A 20,387-nucleotide genomic window follows, 5' to 3' on the forward strand; every position below is an offset into this window, starting at 1 on the left:
CTTCGTAATTAGGTTGTTTCTGAGTATCAGGCCTGTTACTTATTCAGGCTTTGTTACATTATTTGTTTTTGTTACCAGAGAGATGGTGTCTTGAGTACCACTCCGGCTTGGACTGTTGAGCACTATGAATCACTGAGCACGGAATCCACAGGGTTCTTGTCCTGCATCCCATTTTGTGGCACTTGCTGGTGAACTGGACTCAGGAAGAGCACATGTAGCAGCCAGCTGTCTGGCTTACAGTTATTCATTCGTTTCCCCTGTTCCTGATGTTCATACGAGCTACCCGTGTTCAGTCCTAAGATTTTGAATATTATAGGATTATGGACCAAAAGAGATCCTTTTTTAATCCTTTTGTTTCCAGAAAAATCAACACCTGAACTTCTCTAAACCATAATTATCATTATACCTGACATTTATTTAATGTTTACTATCTGTCAGGTTCTATGGAAATCACTTTACATGGATAATTTTATTTAGTTCTTGACAATTCTAAGAGGTAGATATTGGTGTTCTCTCCATTTTACAGATTAGGAAACTGAGATTTAGAGTTGAGTAATTACCTAAGGCAATACTTTCCATTTAGCAATTAGTGAGCTTGGAATTAGAACCAAGTATTCTGACTGCAGACTCTGTACTCTTAACTTCTAAGTCATTGCTTTCTGATTAATTGTCTCTAGAAAAAAAGGAGTATCTGTTTATCACCTTGTTTAATTTTTCACTTTGGTATCTTAAAATATCTTTATGAATGTTGAATATCGAATTTCACCCTTAATAGTTTCCCCCACTGGACTATAAGTTCCAAGAAGACAGTCTGCTTTGTTTACCTCATATATTCAGAACTGGAGCTGGCATATAAAAGATGCTGTAATATTTTTTGAATGAACTCATTGGCATGCTTATATTCTTAGCAACATATTGTAAGCCTAATTATAGATAATAATTGATTATTTATAAATGACTGCCAGCAGGGTGCTTTTAATTGTTAAAAAAATTTTAAATAAAATAGCTTCATGGGGCTTCCCTGGTGGCGCAGTGTTTGAGAGTCCGCCTACCGATGCAGGGGACACGGGTTCGTGCCCCGGTCTGGGAAGATCCCACATGCCGTGGAGTGGCTGGGTCCATGAGCCATGGCTGCTGAGCCTGCGCGTCTGGAGCCTGTGCTCCGCAATGGGAGAGGCCACAACAGTGAGAGGCCCGCGTACTGCAAAAAAAAAAAAAAAAAAAAAAGCTTCATAAGCCCCCATATACCGTCACCCAGCTTCAACAATGATCAAAATTCTGTCTTTCCAGACATACTGTGTTTATAGTCCAAGATTTCTCTTAGTAAGGAGCCCTTAACAAGCTTCCCTGGAGCAACAGTGAAATCTCCCTGTCTCCTCCCACCTCACTCAAGGAACTTAAAAATAAGGTTGCTTTCTGAAACTTAAACTATGAAATCAGTGTGTAATAATTCAGAATGGATATGAGCAGTTGTCTAGAGACAGAATGGCTTCACAGACCTCAAGACTTCTAATGAACATGCCAGTACATCTAAAAAAAAGAGTGTTCTGGGCAAGAAGAGGCATTGATCAGCAGCAGCATCCAGAAAGAGAGGTGTTACAGAGGCAGTCCTTGACCATGCCCTTGAAGCGCTGTCCTCAGCCAGCTGCTCCTGTGAGCAGCTGGTCAGCCTGACAGATCTGGAAGGAAAGAACATTCATAGGGTCATAGTTAACTTCCCTTGTTTTGACTCCAAGCAACCTGCTACATTTGAGCTTGCTTTCCAAGGTGCCGGTGAACGTAAATATCCCATCTGTTTGGTGGTTGATTTTCTCATTGTAAAGTAATTCCTCAACGCCCTGGTTTTAGTATCAGTTTCCTGTGCTTTGTTGGCCTGGGTTAGCTTCTCTGTGAGGCAGGTTTTTTAGGTCCAAAATGTTAATATAGTCATGGTTTTCTTTCTGAATTATTCTTTGTTCACTGATTTTCAAGGAATTATTTTTATTAGAGGTTAAATAATTCCATTAGTTTAAATATCTATTTTGCTTTTGTCTGTTAAAATGTTTTTTAAATTGAATCCAAAAATTATAAAAATAAAATCCTTGTTTGTTGCTTAGGTTGCCTAAACTGCTTAATAATAACTCTTTTTTGTTTTTGAATTTTATTCCATCATATACTGAGTCGATTTTGCTTAAAATACCTTAAGCAATGGCCCGAGTCAGTCTTAAGCCTAGTCTGTTTTGTCCCTTGAGTTTGTGGTTTGTTTTTGGCTTTATTTAACATGTTGTTTTCCCTTTTGATTTTTCATTCTGTCCAAAATGATTCAAGTTTGTTTTACTCTTTTATCCTATTGCCATTTTCTTACGTTCTCTTTTGCACTGAATTCTGCTTAGTAGAGTCTGAGTAATTGCCAGAAATTCTCTATTTGATTGTCATCACATTATCTTTTTTGTGCAACTCCATCTTGTGTTGATCTCTGCAGTAGTTTGCCTCTCAGTATCAGGATGTTTCAATCTCTAGATCCCATCTTTAAGATTCCTAATTGAAAAAACCCAAGGTCCTTCACATGAAAATCCATTTGTGGAAAGCTCCATCTGTAATTTATTCCCTCTCGGCATAGCTCCTCAATAATGTTTTTGAGCTCCTTGTGGGGTATGAGAGGTCGTTATAAATCATCATTTTTTCCTCCTTTCGCAGGGAAAAAAAAAAAAACATTGGATTGCTTGAACTTGCTCGTTATTTTTCTTCTTCCTCATATGAACTCAGATAATGATGTTCTATGTCTGCTAGAGCTGTGAAGTTATGAAAACAGACTTCTCTTTTTGCTGAAGTAAATATTTTGTGATTTCTGAAAGTGTCCCATATCAGGGCATTTACATTCCTTTTGTAAACTCCTCTAGGAACTCTTTGCCTTAGCTTTTTGGAGCACAGTTTCATTTCATTTTTTTATATGAACTCCAAGGATGAAATTATTGAGCTCAGTTGAGAAGATCCCATGTGACTTGCTATTTGCCTTCAAGTACAGTAATATGTTTTTGTTGTTGTTACAGCATAGTGGACATCTGTTCTGTTGTGTACAAGATTATTTGTGAAGTGATTTTGGTCTCTTTGTGGTCCAGACACTGCATCAAGATCCATTAGTACCAGTTAGTTTTATTTCTCATGATGCTTTAATGTTTCTCCTTCATAGCTTCTCCTTATATTTTCTCATGAGGACAAGTTAACAAGCTTTTCCCAACTAAACTCTTACCTCTTCTGGTTTCCTAATCCGACTGAAGTTAAATTTAACATTTGAAGTTTAACTTTGCCCTTTTCCAAATAAAGACTATTCAGGATGTAAACAAACAATGTTAAAGAAAAACTTACTTGCCCTGCTCCTGTAGTTTGACTTTAATTTAACTATTAAAAAGAACTTGGGCTTCCCTGGGGGCGCAGTGGTTGAGAATCTGCCTGCTAATGCAGGGGACACGGGTTCGAGCCCTGGTCTGGGAAGATCCCACATGCCGCGGAGCAACTAGGCCCGTGAGCCACAACTACTGAGCCTGCGCGTCTAGAGCCTGTGCTCCTCAGCAAGAGAGGCCGCGATAGTGAGAGGCCCGCGCACCGCGATGAAGAGCTTGCCACAGCTAGAGAATGCCTTCGCACAGAAATGAAGACCCAATACAGCCAAAAAGAAAGAAAGAAAGAAAGAACTTTACTGTAGCCGTATTTTTAAAAATGGATGCCAGTTATACAGTATTCAAGTAAACTGTGTTATAAACTGGCATATTCTGGCCCGAATTAGTTTATTCTGGTATGTGGCTTTGCCTCCAGTGAGTACTTGAATTAGTTGGTGTCATTTGCTTTTTTCCTACTTTATTTCTCTTTGTTTGGTAATCGTGATAGGAAAAGAGAATTATCTTTGCCTTATACTCAGTGGTATGATGATAAATGTTTAATAACCACCTCTCTGGGCGGTGGATAAGCAGCCCTGATTTGTAGCTTTTGCTGATCTCTGCGTGTAAATACTCTCTCCGTGGATGATTACAAGCTGCCAACATGGCGTTACTGAGCACAGAGTTGGGAGGAGAGGTGCAGCAGCCCACCGTTATACAGTATTTTCCACCAGACAGATAGAATAGAGGTAAATAACCCCAAGAGCATGGACAGTCGTAAAACAGTAAAATCATTAGGAAGTAATCGGTTTTGAGTATTCATCATCTTTGTTTTTAATATAATTTGCTTAATTGTAAGTTTATATAATTTTTGATAGTGACTGAATTTAACAACCTACTCACCAAGTTCCTGAAAATTCGTGAATTAGCTCTTGTAAGCTGGCTTCAGTTTACAATGGAGGAAGAGATAATGACAAGGGTAAAGGATCACTCTGATCCTCTCAATCGTATATTTCTCTAATGTTATCGCTGGAGACCCTGACCCTCCACCTTCACATTTTTCCTCTACCCTTTAGAGACTGCCAGTGAACGCCTCGCTTGTACCTAGCAAAGAAAGCATGGTATCTTTGCTCCAGAATCTCCACAGCCTGCACAGTTTGTTTAGTATAAACTGAAAATAAAAGGAGTTTAAGAAAAATCTTTGTATATTTCAGTAGCCAAAGTTGTTTTCGTCTTTTATCTTTCTAGTGTATGAAATAGTGTCATGGGTTTTATGGGATATTTCTTCTTCTCAGGGGCCAGTGAGGTCTTTGTTGATACTACCCTGTCAGTCCATCTGGCAGGATCCTAATGCTACCTCCCAATAAGTAGAAGGAAATAGCAACAGCAGACAGCCTTATATTTCCTCTACTCTCTTGGTGGGCATGTTGGACAGTTACTAGAAGATGGTGAAAGATACATATCTTTGTGTAGCCTTACATGATTAGAGTTACTTCTTTTACTATTGCAGTGGAGTAATGGGTCTAAGAAAAAAGGATTTGCTAAAAACGCCAAATGCTGAAGCATGAATGTTTTCTCCTAATCTCTGGAATACTTTCATAAGTTATTTTGAAAATCTTCTTTTTAAATGTCCCCAGTTTTATTAACCTGGTGATATGCTCTGCTAGTTGTCCTGTAATCCGGTATTAAGATCTCACAGCATATAGGTTTTTACACATCTTGTACCTAGTTTAGTGAGGGACTCATTTTACATCATACAGTTCTGCAGTTAGCCTGGAGGTGACAGCAGAACATCATGCAATCAGTGTTACCAGGCAGTCATAGAAAGATACATATACATGATCATTAAAATAAATACATCAAGACAAATTATGTGAAACTGTTCCATTAACATAACTAACAGCTGAAATGTAACATAGCAGATCAACACATGTGCTACAGCATTTGGTGTTATTCTTGACTTTGCCTTTTAAGGCTCCCCAGAAATTGTTCTTATTTTCGTTGGAACACAGATGAGTATCAAGCTGCAGCTCATCCAATGGCCCCTACTTATGGAAAAGATGCTTTCCCAAAGACTGTGCTCACCTTTGGCACAGCGAAAGTACTTCGTTGGGTACAGCATGATAATTGGAATCTAACCCCATAGCTGACATCATTTAGTCTTTGGTACAACGAGAAACCCAAATAGCACAGAAAGTTTTGGAGGCTATTTCATTATTTTTTTGCTTTTTACACTGTTAAAAACAAGAATAAACTCAATAAACCCCAAATTCTCCTTCCTCAGGTATGTTCATCTAGACTTTATGATGCAGTAAGAAAACATCAATACATTTCAGGGTCTATGAAAATCAATATAATGTCGGAAAGCCAAGCCTGGAATGCGTTATGATATATTTGAAAGGAGATTGGAATCCACTTTCATCCAAGAATATGCTCATCACATACACTTTCAAAATGATTTTGAAAGCTATTAAGTGGCAATGCTGAAACCTTGCATGGAAAATATTTTAGCATTGGAAAAAATATAAATTGCAATGGGAAATATCATATTTTAATTTGAGCCGTCTCCTATGTAGTGCAATACAGTTGTTGTGTGCAGGATATTAGCTCTAAGTAATGAAGCATCTGAGATTTCCTTGAAAGGCAAGCAGAAACATTTTTGTATTTTTTCCTATAATTCCAACAAGGTCATGTGTATTAAAAATAATTTAAATTAAATATTGTTAGTCATCTCACTATCCTTTAGAAGGCAAATGTGTATCAAAATCTCTCTCTCTCTGTCTTCATTTCTCCCAGTTTGTTTCTCCATTCCACTTTCCAGTTCCATTCTTCCTCCTGTCTCCAAGGTATCTATCCTACACCTCTTTTTCTTCATAGCCTTGAGAGTTTAGCTAAACAAGAGAATTAACTCCCAGCATTTCAAGACTGTAAGAGATGTTTCAGGGGGAGGCATGGGTTTTTTCTGCATATCTGATACAGATGCCAGGAAAAGTGAGTCACAGGCACAGGTATAGAGCAGGGCCGGGCAAGCTGCCCATTGTGCATTTCCTGCTTACATAACCTTTGAGTGTCTCCAGGAGAGATGGGGTTTAGAGAGAGCCATGCTGAGTGCAGTGCCAGGCAGTCTGATCACAGACAGGCTTGTATCCCTTCTCAGAAACTTCCCTGCTGGGTTGTTAAAGAATCATAGGTTAATGTTTAAACTGGAATCATGTCGGCCACAGCTGTTTGTGAGTGAATCTCCACTTTAATGTGAATCTGAGTAGCTGACTAAGATATGAAGGGAGCATTGTCCCCTCCAACATTAGCTACATTGTTATTTAGTCAGTGGCTGAAAAGGAAGAACTGGGTGGCCAATAAGAAAGCAAATGATACAGGATACTTAAACGATGTTTCTAACCTGTGATTAGACTATATTACTTAGCTATAACAAAGCATAATCTTTATATTTCATTATAAAGGCAATTAATATCAACTTACAAATGATTTTCACCATCTTTATATAGACCTTAAATGTGTTGTTTAGCTTTTTAATTTTGTTCCATATATATGATTACATCCATTATGTTTGTTATTATATAGTCAGTTGGTCAGTTATCCACTTAAAGATTATCTCTGGATTATTAGAAACACATATTAGAAAGACATTCTCAGATGTAATGGCAAAATTAAGTTGAATGTGCTACAATTTTACTGTGTGGCCTAATTAAGGATGGATAAATCAGTTTTTTTCTCCTTACCCCTGTAACCACTTTTGTCCCCACCCTCCTAGGGAGGTGAGGAAGAGGGAGAGACCAGAGACCAAGCCTCAAAGGAAGCCAATAAACACACACAATGTGGGCTTTCAAGACCCTTTCTAATGCTTCCAGTTCTGTGATTTTATAATAAAACTGGTAAAGAGTCAAGAAGGCGAGGGGAGTATGTTACTCTTAAGGATTATGCTAGTTATCATAGCGGGGGTTGATAATTGAACAAAGAGAAGTTACTTAGGTGATAACGAACAATGTTCTGATAAACTGGCTGCAAGAAAGCAAAAAAAAAAAAAAAAAGTGGGAGGGCAAACAAATATACCTACATTTAGGTACAATCAGAGAGAAGAAATATTTTAAAATTTCTTTTAAGATTTTGATTTAGAGCATTTATTTTTTTTAACATCTTTATTGGAGTATAATTGCTTTACAATGGTGTGTTAGTTTCTGCTTTATAACAAAGTGAATCAGTTATACATATACATATGTTCCCATATCTCTTCCCACTTGCGTCTCCCTCCCTCCCACCCTCCCTATCCCACCCCTCTAGGTGGTCACAAAGCACCGAGATGATCTCCCTGTGCTACGTGGCTGCTTCCCACTAGCTATCTATTTTATGTTTGGTAGTGTGTATATGTCCATGCCACTCTCTCACTTTGCCCCAGCTTCCCCTTCCCCCTCCCCATATCCTCAAGTTCATTCTCTAGTAGGTCTGTGTCTTTATTCCTGTCTTACCCCTAGGTTCTTAATGACCTTTTTTTTTTTTTCTTAGATTCCATATATATGTGTTAGCATACGGTATTTGTTTCTCTCTTTCTGACTTACTTCACTATGTATGATAGACTCTAGGTCCATCCACCTCACTACAAATAACTCAATTTCATTTCTTTTTATGAATGAGTAATATTCCATTGTATATATGTGGCACATCTTCTTTATCCATTCATCTGTTGATGGACACTTAGGTTGCTTCCATGTCCTGGCTATTGTAAATAGAGCTGCAGTGAACATTTTGGTACATGACTCTTTTTGAATTATGGTTTTCTCAAGGAATATGCCCAGTAGTGGGATTGCTGGGTGGTATGGTAGTTCTATTTGTAGTTTTTTTTTTTTTTTTTTTTTTTTTTGCTGTACGCAGGCCTCTCACTGTTGTGGCCTCTCCCGTTGCGGGGCACAGGCTCCGGACGCACAGGCTCAGCGGCCATGGCTCACGGGCCCAGCCACTCCGCGGCACGTGGGATCTTCCCGGACCGGGGCACGAACCCATGTCCCCTGCATCGGCAGGTGGACTCTCAACTGCTGCACCACCAGGGAAGCCCTATTTGTAGTTTTTTAAGGAAGCTCCATACTGTTCTCCATAGTGGCTGTATCAATTTACATTCCCACCAACAGTGCAAGAGGGTCCCCTTTTCTCCACACCCTCTCCAGCATTTATTGTTTCTAGATTTTTTAATGATGGCCATTCTGACCGGTGTGATGATATCTCATTGTAGTTTTGATTTGCATTTCTCTAATGATTAATGATGTTGAGCATTCTTTCATGTGTTTGTTGGCAGTCTGTATATCTTCTTGGGAGAAATGTCTATTTAGGTCTTCTGCCCATTTTTAGATTGGGTTGTTTGTTTTTTTGTTATTGAGCTGCATGAGCTGCTGTAAATTTTGGAGATTAATCCTTTGTCAGTTGCTTCATTTGCAAATATTTTCTCCCATTCTGAGGGTTGTCTTTTCTTAACAGGGAAGTCTGTGAAACTTCAATCCAAGTTCTAAATAAAATATTCCTGCTTTGGGATTTTTGGCTTTTGATATCAGCTATTCAATTCATATGATTTCAAATTAGACAAATGTGTGTTCCTTAGAAAGGAGTTTCCTCTGCCTTTCTTTCCTTTATTTTTAGCTTTAAATATGTGTTGAGCACCTCCAGGAGTCTTGTTTTAGAGAAAGTTTCATTTTGTCTAACTGGTGGCAGTTAAATATAGAGAGACCATATAATTTATCATCTAAATCAGGATTCTTTTGAAAATAAAAGGGGAAATATTAATAATTATGCCAGGATAGTAGGCTTAAACCAGAATGAAGTTATATGGCTACCCTAATTGTAGCTCCTTGGGGTCGTGGGATATGCAGTTAAATCGTTTGTGGAAAAAAACAGACTCAGAGAAAGAGAGATCAGATTTGTGGTCACCAGAGGTGGGCAGAGTGTGGGGAGGGAAAATTGGATGAAGGTGGTCAAAAGGTACAAACTTCCAGTTATGAGATAAATAAGTACGAGGGATGTAATGTACAACATGATGACTATAGTTAGCATTGCTATATGGTATATATGGAAGTTGAGAGTAGATCCTAATAGTTCTCATCACAGGGAAAAAATTCTTTGTCTTTTCTTTTTGTTTCTATATGAGATGATGGATGTTAACTTATTGTGATAATTATTTCATGATGTATGTAAGTCAAATCATTATGCTGTACACCTTAAAGTTTTACAGTGCTATATGTCAATTATATCTCAATAAAACTGGAACAAAATAGTCGAACAGCAACAAAAAGTGTACATGGAGCCCTGTGGCTTTATAGAGCACAGTAAGAGTGTGAGGTCAGGAAGTAGGCAGTAGCCTGGAAAGGGTCTGATCTAGCTTGGACAGAAGACTGTGTTTTATTATGGTTTTTGTTGGGATGGAACTGCTGCCCCTTATTTCCTCCTCATATTTTTATATTTGTCAGTTTTTCCTTGTTTTATTGTAGAGAATTAAATTCATAGGACTTGCATTTGAGGAAGAAGGAGAGGAAAGTGGGGAAGAGTCAAAGAATGTTCTGTGAATCATATGAAAACTGGAAAAGGAAAAGATAATGTGTTATATTACTGAGTCATTGAGTTGGAGGGTCCATAGGCTATCCATGTAGCTATAATAAGTAGGCAGCTAGAAGCAAAGGTTTTCAGTTCAGGAAGGAAATCAGGTCTAAAGCTGTATATATTTGTGTTTCTTCCACATATAGTTGATTGTTAAGTCTCTGAGAATGGATGAAGTCTTTAATTCATTAATTCATTCTAAACTTATCATTATGCTAGATGCTAGGGATACAGTAATAAACAAAGCAGACCAAATCTGTCTTCATAGAGTTTATAGTCCAGTGCGAGAAACATACAAATACAGGGACCTATGGGCACACATAAGAATGATACCTAAGCCAGACTTCAGGAGTCAAGGAAGACTCAGTCCTTTAGGATGAATAGAAGCCCAGCAAAGGGGAAGAGAGGAGGAGGGTGGAGTTCAGAGAGGGCACAGAGCACATACTGTGAAAGTCCTGTGAGAGAGTGCCTGGCATGTGTGAGAAACCGAAAGAGTGTGAATTAGGAAGAAAATATAGTTGAACATAGAACTTTAATGAATGCCTTCCTTTAAGGGGGGGATATGGAGGAAGAGGAATCAACAAAGGAGCCTGAGTATGGAAATAGGCAGCGAATCAGGAGAAAGTGTTGAAGGCAGAGGAGAGAGTCAACAGTGTTAAAGCTGCGTAAGGGAACTTCCCTGGTGGTGCAGTGGTTAAGAATCCGCCTGCCAATGCAGGGGACACAGGTTCGAGCCCTGGTCCGGGAAGATCCCACATGCCGTGGAGCAACTAAGCCCATGCGCCACAACTACCAAGCCTGCGCTCTAGAGCCCGTGAGCCACAACTACTGAGCCCATGCACCACAACTACTGAAGCCCGCATGCTCTAGGGCCCGTGTGCCACAACTACTGAGCCCACGTACTGCAACTGCTGAAGCCCCATGCCTAGAGCCCATGCTCCGCAACAAGAGAAGCCACCGCAGTGAGAAGCCCATGCACCTCAACAAAGAGTAGCCCCTGCTCACCACAACTAGAGAAGGCCTGTGCGCGGCAACGAAGACCCAACGCAGCCAAGAATTAAAAACAAAACAAAGCAAAAAATGCTGTGTAAGGAATTAAGTAGGATGAAGATTAAGGAGAGAAACCATTGAATTGGCAATTACATGGTTCTTAGTAATCTGAGACATTAGCTTCTTTGGCATGAGAACCAGATTGCAATAGATTGAGAAATGATAGAAAAGTGAGTATGAAGATTTGTTGGGAAGGGAAAGAGAGAAAGGGTGATAGTTTGTGGACAAAATGGTGACAATTAGAATAGGAGAGATTCTTTGTTAGAACACCTTTGAAGCATTAGAAAGGAGATGAAATCAAAGGAAAGGTAGATTAAGGGCATAATTGGTGTTGCGTGGTGCTGGGGAAATGGAGTCAACAGCACGCATGAATCATTTAGCCTTGGGAAGGAGAATTTTGAAACATCAGAGAAAGAGAAAGATTTAGAAGAAAGCTCTTGAGGGGACAGTTGAGGGCATCCATACCAGTGGTTTCTCCCAGTTGAGTGGAAGATAAAGTCCACTGAATGTGGAGAAGCCTAAGGGTACAGTTGGGAGCTCTAAGGAGCATGGCAAAGTTTAGAAAGAAACAAAATCTTGCCAAGTTTTGTGGTCACAGCTGAGGTGGGGTTTTTTTGTTGTTGTTTTTTTGTCATTGTTGTTGTTTGTTTTTATTTTGAAGAGTATTTATAATTGAACCAACTATCATAGCTTTTATTGGGAGCTTGAGTATAGAATTGGAAAAATGAACGAATGATTAAGGTGACCCAGAATTTGGCCTCAACAAGGCAGAAGATCGAGGTGGGAGGAATTAAGAATGTTTTAAAAGTGTAGTTGAAATGATGGGCAGTTTTCAGTCCAAATTGTGTAAGAAAGTAAGACAAAGTAGGTGGTGCGTGATTTATTTAGAGGACAGGAAGAAACCGCAGATTGTGCTGAAAGTAAAGCAAAGCTTGGTGAGAGGTACAAAAAGATGAAGAGTAATGGTCAGAGCGAGAAAGCTGTGCTATTAATACAGTAAATGGTAAAGTGAAGTGAAGGTCATTCTGAAGAAAATCATAAAGCAAAATTCCAGAAGGTATGATAGAGTATATAAATGGCATCTAGGGTCTCATAGGACTGTGGGTAGCAGTAGATTTTAAAAGACATGAGGAGTGAAGGCAAGACTGGGAGTGTAAAGGAAAGGAGTAGATTTGGGTGTCCACCAGAAGCTGACAGTCACTTCTATCACTGTTATTCTAGTCACCATTTCAGCCTCTTTTGTACATTACCCTCTTCACTGTTATGCTTTTAAATCAAAGGAATCACCTTGATGTCTGTACAAAGAGTTTGGTATGTGGCACACCAAGTCTCCTTAAACTACAGTTCTGAACGTAGCTGACTCAGTGATAAAACAGTTGCTTTATTTTGCCATTAGAGGATATCCCTGCCCCAATAAAACCTGACTACTGATTTTTTTTCTTTTCTTTTTTTTTTTTTTGCTAAGTAGGAACTGATTTTAACTTAAGTGATTTGGGGGGTCAGATTTACTTTCCTGAGCCTGCGCGTCTGGAGGCTGTGCTCCGCAACGGGAGAGGCCACAGCAGTGAGAGGCCCGCGTACCACAAAAAAAAGAAAAAAAAAAATTTGGAGTTGGCTCCATCTGCTCATTTCCCCCCTCCTTAACCTCATTAATGTTATCTAAAGACCTTTTCAGTTCTCTTTATCTTCCTAGAAAATTTCAATACATGACTCATGAAATTTCTTTCTTTTTCTTTAAAAAAGAAAACCTTTTTCTTTTTTATCACCTTGAAGCTTTTCCAGTACCCAAGCTAATAATCCTTATAACATATGTGCTAGAGTGTTTCTTAATTTACCCAATTCCAATGTCTTTTATCTCCATTTCTCCTAAGTTAACTATAGGGATGGCCATATACCAGAATTCATCATAATTTGGAACTACTCCAGCTTAAAATTTTTGAACTCTGAAATTTCCCTTTCAGATCGTAATTTCAGATTAGGCCACTATCTTCCATTCATTCATTTAGCAAATATTTATTGAGTGCCTATTATACACTGAACTTTATAGTCCTCTCTTTTAACTATGATACATGGGCTTCTCCTTTATCTTCACTTCTAGTTCTTTGATACTCTGCCCTGCTTGTTATTATATTACTACCCTGACTCTAATCTCATGTGCTTTTCTACCTATAATGGACCTCATGGTTGGTCATTTCAACTGCACTTTAAATCTGAACCTTCAATTCTGACTTCTTTTCCTTAGGCTCTTTTATGATTTCCTCTGACCTTATCCATTATTATTATATTTTACAATCAATATGTATTGATATTTCCCTACATGTTTATGCTTTATATTGTTCTATATTCCATCCTGCTTTTGTCTAGGACCTCCCTTTAATTAATTAATTTAGTGTAGGTCTGCTGGTGACGAATTCTGGTTTTGTTTATTGACTTACGACATCTTTATTTCCTTTTTATTTTAGAAGGGTATTTTTTTTTTTTTACCAGGTATAGAAGTATAGGTTAGCAGTTATTTTCTTTGAGCCCTTTAAAGACTCAAGGCAAGAGTCTATATCAGGTCCACCCCTGCTCTTAGAGTGTTTTGAGAGCCTGGGGTGTTTATAGGGGCTTCCCTACTGGCAGATCATGAACTATAACCCTTGTCCTCTCAGCGCTGAGAAACGTCCAAATACTCCAATTATAGGTAATTATAAGGACTTTGGCTGTTATTCTGTGTGAGGTGGGAAGTCACTGGAGAGTTTGAATGGAGGAGTGATACACAAAAGAATTTCTCTGTTTGCTGTGGTTTAAAAAAAGGAAGACCATGAAGAAGCAAAGAAGAACCTGAGAAGACCAGTTAGGAGGCTATTGCAAAAAAGCAAACAAGAGATGAGGGTGGCCTGTAATTTTTTGTCTGGCTATTAAAATAACTTCCAAACTGCCTCAAATCTTGATCTACTCAAACCGTTTTTCCCGTATGATGCCACAGTGATTTATTTCTAAAATTCATATCTAAAGATGTCACTTCTCAGAGATTCCCCATTTTATATCTTTAGGTAAAATTCAAATTCCTTACCAAAGGAAAACAGATGATATCCATGCTGTGGAGCCTTCCTCCCTTTATATCCTCCTCTCTTATTCTACCTCTTTCCTTTAGCCAGTGTTCTCTACTTGGAGCCTAAACGCTCTCTATAAGGTTATAAAACCCCCTTAGGCCTCCATGCCTTGGGCCATGTTTTCCTTCTTCTTGGACTGTCCTTCTCATCAACTCCCCTATCTTGTCTGACTTACTCCAACTCATATTTAAAGATTCAGATTAAAGGCTAGGAAGGAGCTTATCTTTCTCTTGCAAGAGTTTCTGAACCTTTTCCTTCCCCATTCCAAGACAAAAATGAGTCTTTTCTGTGGATTCAGTACAAATCAATAAACATTTATAACATCTGCTCTCTACCAAAACAGTTTTTAGGAGTTGGAGAATCAGAGAGGACTAAACTGCAGTATTTGCCCTCAAGATCCTTGTTCTAGAAGAGAAGACACATGATACATGATTGCATTATAGTGTGATAAGTGTAGTAGTAAAAAGCATGATCTTGGGAGGAGGGTATGAATGAAGGGCTCCTAGAAGAGGAGAAATCCATGTCGGTTTTTAAGAATAAATCAGAGTTTATGAGGCAGACAAGGTGCATGGGGTAGGGCATATATACAAGATTGAAGGAACAATGTGTGCAATGGTATAGAATGGCAAACATCAAGGTTTAGGGAATTACAGAAAAATGCGTATCTGAGTGTAAAGTTGAAAAGGTGATTAATGGAGGTGAGCTTAAAAAGAAAGGCAATTATTGAAGATCTTATTTTCAATGCATACCTTTATTGTAGTACTTATCATACTGTGTTGTAGCCACTGGTTTTCATCTCTTTGTCACACCAAATGGCTCCTTCAGGGCAGGCATTCATTAATCTTTACATACACAGCACCTATCCAAGTGTCTAAGCTGTAGTGGATACATGGTAAATGCTTATGTTATTAATGTGAACCCTTTAAAACTTTTAAAAGATTATTTTACATAAGACTATTATTTGGTATTTGGTACAAATATCTTTCTATCTGTCTACCTATCTATCTTATTGCCTGGGTCGAATCTAGGCATTATCAGTTCCAAAGTCTAAGTATAAAAATAAAATTGAAATAAAATGCAATTAATTAGAGATTCTTTTTTTTTTAGATAACTATTTATTTTGATATAGTGATGTAAATAGAACAGAATGAAGAAAAAATTACGATAGAGATCAGATAATCTTTAAAATGGAGGAAGGAGGGTGTCGCTTTTGGGAGAAATCACCAATAGTCTTTCTTTTTTTAATTTTTATTTTTAACAGCTTTATTGAGGTTTAATTTACATGCCATAAAATTCATTAATTTTAAGTATGAAACAATAACAAAAACTTCAGTTAAATGTGATGTGCAGGGCATGACATATCCAGTATGTAACATTTTAAAAATTAAATGTTATTAAATTGCTTCTCAGATTTAAATAACTGTTATTGAGAGACAAGACAAATGAGTAGAATGGAATAGACATTTATGCAGCTTTGTCTAGGAAGCTAGAAGTTCCATGTACATCTTTCCATTCACTTTTGTTTCCTTCTTGTATCTCTTCCACAGCATTGGACACCAGATGGAGACATTTAAGAACTCTGGAACTCAGTTGGGTAGGGGAGGTAGTCTGTTGGGTCTCTAGACTGATAGTCAGTTTTCAGCCCTGGTGAATTCTTGCCTCTTTTTCCCTAAAAGGCATTTCAAACCACTTTGGAAAGTAACACAAATGTGTTAGAAATGTCATGAACATAAGGAAAGGAGACGTATAACCTGGAGTCAATCATAATAATACATAGTAGTAATCTGAGACAAAATAGAATACCCAAATCACGTACACTTATACAAGATCCAGTGACTAGTTGACTAATAACCAACAAAGAAATACGAAAAGAAAATGAAAAGCAAAGGCTTTGAATAAACACGTTGCTTTGTCTTAAGTAGTTTCACACACCTTTTCAAGAAAAAAAATTACTTGAGCTTATTTGCCTTCTCTTAACTTTCTAAAAATGGCTTTGCTGAGGAATCTACTAACCATTATGGTTTCTTCCAATATCCTCTCCTTTCTCTCCCTTCTCCCTTAGTATCTTTTTGCCACATACATTGCTCCTTCAGCCACTCTTGACATTGGACTCCAACAGGAAAAGAAAAAAGAAATTTATATGAAAATACAGCCGCCATTTGAAGACCTTTTCGACACAGCAGAAGAATATATCCTTCTCCTCCTTCTTGAGCCTTGGACAAAGATGGTAAAATCAGACCAAGTTGCTTACAGAAAGGTATTGTGGCACTGATGAATTTTGTGTGAACAATTCAGGTTTACCCCAAAACTGATGATGGGCAACATTGTTAACTCGCAAGAGAGAAAAGCTGGAAAAGATTTCATGTGGGCCAGGGACTCAGAGTTAAGATTTGGGCAGACACAAAATTGGGGCAGGGAAAGTATTTATTAACTTAGTTTTTGCCAGTTTCCCTGTTGTGTCCTAACAAAAGGCTAAAATTGATGTCATTTTTAAGTCTGTCTACAAATATGTCAGCAGAGAAAAATTTGAGTTTTGGTTTCCTGTGAACCAATAAAATATGCCATGTTAATATACTGGCTTTGTCACTTCTTGCCATTTCTCAGCAGTGGCTTTAATTTTGATTAATGGAAGGAGGCTGTTTATTTTTATTCTGGATGAATTACAGTAAATATTACATCCATGGAAAATATAAACGTTTCATATATACTGTGGAAAGCACATTCTCTGACTTAAAGCACCCTCAGATGTTCATCAGGTCAGACTGCTTGATTTGATAAAAGTGTCAACACATCTTTTTTCATTCCAAAAGAGGTCATTTTAAGTCTCAGGGCTTGACTATTTTCACTATGCTTATTGATGGGTGGAGGAAATTTCTTTAAATGTTTATTTTGAATCACAAATTAAAACCATTTGTGGGTATTTTTAATATTAAGTTAATGCATGTACCCTGTACATGAGGTCATTTCAGGTGGATCCCTGCTGTCTCTGTATTGCACTTCTTCATTCAGATCTCCTGAACAACGTCTTGGTCATGTCTTCTTGCAGAAAGGATGGGTGAGGTAATTAAGATGAAATTAATACCAAGCACCTCGGATAGAGCCACCTTATTGGATAGTGACCAACACAACCCCACGGCTTACTAAATTCATTGACCAAACTAATGAATTTTTCAGTCCTGATTTCTTTTTGTCCTGAAAAATTAACACTTGTATCCTTTCTACTACAAAAATACATATTTTACACTAGGAAAATTGAGATATTATATGAAATTAAAAAAAAATATCTCCAGGGACTTCCCTCGTGGTCCAGTGGTTAAGACACCGTGCTCCCAATGCAGGGGGCCCAGGTTCGATCCTGTCAGGGAACTAGATACCGCATGCCGCAATGAAGATCCCACACACCGCAATGAAGATCCCACACGTGACAGCAGAGATCCTGTGTGCCGCAACTAAGACCTGACGAAGCCAAATAAATAAATATTTTTTTAAGAAAAGAAAAATTCTCTCCAGTCATGATTTTATTATTTTTTAAACTAATTAAATTTTTTTTGGCCACGCCTCCCAGCTTGCGGGATCTTAGTTACCCAACCAGGGATCGAACCCATGCCCTCCGCAGTGAAATCGCAGAGTCCTAAGCACTGGACAGCCAGGGAAGTCCCCAGTCATGATTTTAAATACAGTATATGGTATAGAGGAAAATGGATATAAGATATGGTCCTAGGATGACAAAACAGATTCAGAATTATAACTGACTTCCCTAAACCAAGAAGTTTTAGCATTAGCAGTGATTCTTACGAAATGCCTGGGACAAATTATACACTCTTTTTAATAAGAGGAAAAATAAATTTCTCTTAATTCTATAAACTTCTTAAGTTCAGCCCAGAGGACTTCTCTAAAAGTCCAGCTGACTGGATTATGTAGACTCTTTCCCAAAAAGGATAAACAAGAAGATTTAACCAAAATTAATTATTAAATACAGGAGTTCTCAGTCGGCTAAACTGATCTTTCTCAATAGAGAAATGGAAAATGATCTTGTTCTCCTGACTGTATGAAGCAGTGCAATACACACTCTGAAGGCTAAGTCCTACTGTGAGGTTTAATTTGATGATTGACTCTCCCCTCTCTTGCTATAGCAATAAAACCTTTGCTCACAGACTGATAACAATAGCATCCAATCATTTTTTTGTTCTACTGTGGATTATTTGGTCCCTAAAGCTAAGAATGCCTATCTTCATGACTATTATCCAGTTATAAAGAATAGAAGATGGAAAAGTGATCCACCCAACATGTTTGCACTGTCTGCTAGTTCACATGGGGTGTCCAGAAAGGAGGAATGATCTTTGGTGGCATTATATCATTACATAGAAATGTATACCTTTTTTAACATTTGAAGCCTGACTTTGCTGTAGCTAATGTTTTGTTTTGTTGTTGTTTTTTTTAACATATTGATTGGAGTATAATTGCTATACAGTGGTGTGTTAGTTTCTGCTTTATAACAAAGTGAATCAGTTATACATATATATATGTTCCCATATCTCTTCCCTCTTGCATCTCCCTGCCTCCCACCCTCCCTATCTCACCCCTCTAGATGGTCACAAACCACCGAGATGATCTCCCTGTGCTACGCGGCTCCTTCCCACTAGCTATCTATTTTACGTTTGGTAGTGTATATATGTCCATGCCACTCTCTCACTTTGTCACAGCTTACCCTTCCCTATCCCCATATCCTCAAGTCTATTCACTAGTACGTCTGTGTCTTTATTCCCGTCTTACCCCTAGGTTCTTCATGACCTATTTTTTTTTCTTAGATTCCATATATATGTGTTAGCATACGGTATTTGTTTTTCTCTTTCTGACTTACTTCACTCTGAATGACAGACTCTGGGTCCATCCACCTCACTACAGATATCTCAATTTCGTTTCTTTTTATGGCTGAGTAATATTCCATTGTATATATGTGCCACATCTTCTTTATCCATTTATTCAATGATGGACACTTAGGTTGCTTCCATGTCCTGGCTATTGTAAATAGTGCTGCAATGAACATTTTGGTACATGACGCTTTTTGAATTATGGTTTTCTCAGGGTATATGCCCAGTAGTGGGATTGCTGGGTCGTATGGTAGTTCTATTTTTAGATTTTTAAGGAACCTTCATGCTGTTCTCCATAGTGGCTGTATCAATTTACATTCCCACCAACAGTGCAAGAGTGTTCCCTTTTCTCCACACCCTCTCCAGCATTTATTGTTTCTAGATTTTTTTTTCTTTGCGGTACGCGGGCCTCTCACTGTTGTGGCCTCTCCTGTTGCAGAGCACAGGCTCCAGACGCACAGGCTCAGCGGCCATGGCTCACGGGCCTAGCCGCTCCACGGCATGTGGGATCATCCCGGACCGGGACACGAACCCGTGTCCCCTGCATCAGCAGGCAGACTCTCAACCACTGTGCCACCAGGGAAGCCCTGTTTCTAGATTTTTTGATGCAGTGGTAAATGGGAGTGTTTTCTTGATTTCACTTTCAGATTTTTCATCATTAGTGTATAGAAATGCCAGAGATTTCTGTGCATTAATTTTATATCCTGCAACTTTACCAAATTCATTGATTAACTCTAGTAGTTTTTGGTAGCATCTTTAGGATTCTTTATGTATAGTATCATGTCATCTGCAAACAGTGACAGCTTTACTTCTTCTTTTCCAATTTGGATTCCTTTTATTTCCTTTTCTTCTCTGATTGCTGTGGCTAAAACTTCCCAAACTATGTTGAATAAGAGTGGTGAGAGTGGGCAACCTTGTCTTGTTCCTGATCTTAGTGGAAATGCTTTCAGTTTTTCACCATTGAGGATGATGTTGGCTGTGGGTTTGTCATATATGGCCTTTATCATATTGAGGAAAGTTCCCTCTCCGCCTACTTTCTGGAGACTTTTTATCATAAATGGGTGTTGAATTTTGTCAAAAGCTTTTTCTGCATCTATTGAGATTGTGCTATGGGTTTTATCCTTTAGTTTGTTAATATGGTGTATCACAGTGATTGATTTGTGTATATTGAAGAATCCTTGAATTCCTGGACTAAACCCCACTTGATCATGTGTATGATCCTTTTAATGTGCTGTTGGATTCTGTTTGCTAGTATTTTGTTGAGGATTTTTCCATCTGTGTTCATCAGTGATATTGGCCTGTAGTTTTCTTTCTTTGTGACATCTTTGTCTGGTTTTGGTATCAGGGTGATGGTGGCCTCGTAGAATGAATTTGGGAGTGTTCCTCGCTCTGCTGTATTTTTGAAGAGTTTGAGTAGGATAGGT

General features: G+C 38.3%; 1 protein-coding gene across 8 annotated transcripts in view; it reads left to right on the plus strand.

Moving 5' to 3' along the window:
* RGS22 (regulator of G protein signaling 22) overlaps nucleotides 1–20,387 on the plus strand; it is a 155,984-nt gene that overhangs the window by 92,443 nt on the left and 43,154 nt on the right. For 6 of the 8 annotated variants that reach the window (XR_013824630.1, XM_079901974.1, XM_079901976.1 and 3 more), the window contains one exon: nucleotides 16,155–16,349. The exons of 1 other annotated variant lie outside the window; for it this stretch is intronic. Coding sequence is in view for 6 of the 7 variants with exons in the window: in XM_079901974.1 (XP_079758100.1) it covers nucleotides 16,155–16,349 (195 nt within the window). In the remaining variant the exon portion in view is untranslated. The remainder of the gene's footprint in view (nucleotides 1–16,154; nucleotides 16,350–20,387) is intronic. One more of the 8 variants, XM_079901975.1, reaches the window with a different exon arrangement.

This window comes from Stenella coeruleoalba (assembly GCF_951394435.1).
Source record: "Stenella coeruleoalba genome assembly, chromosome: 17".
Classification (NCBI taxonomy): Eukaryota; Metazoa; Chordata; class Mammalia; order Artiodactyla; family Delphinidae; genus Stenella; species Stenella coeruleoalba.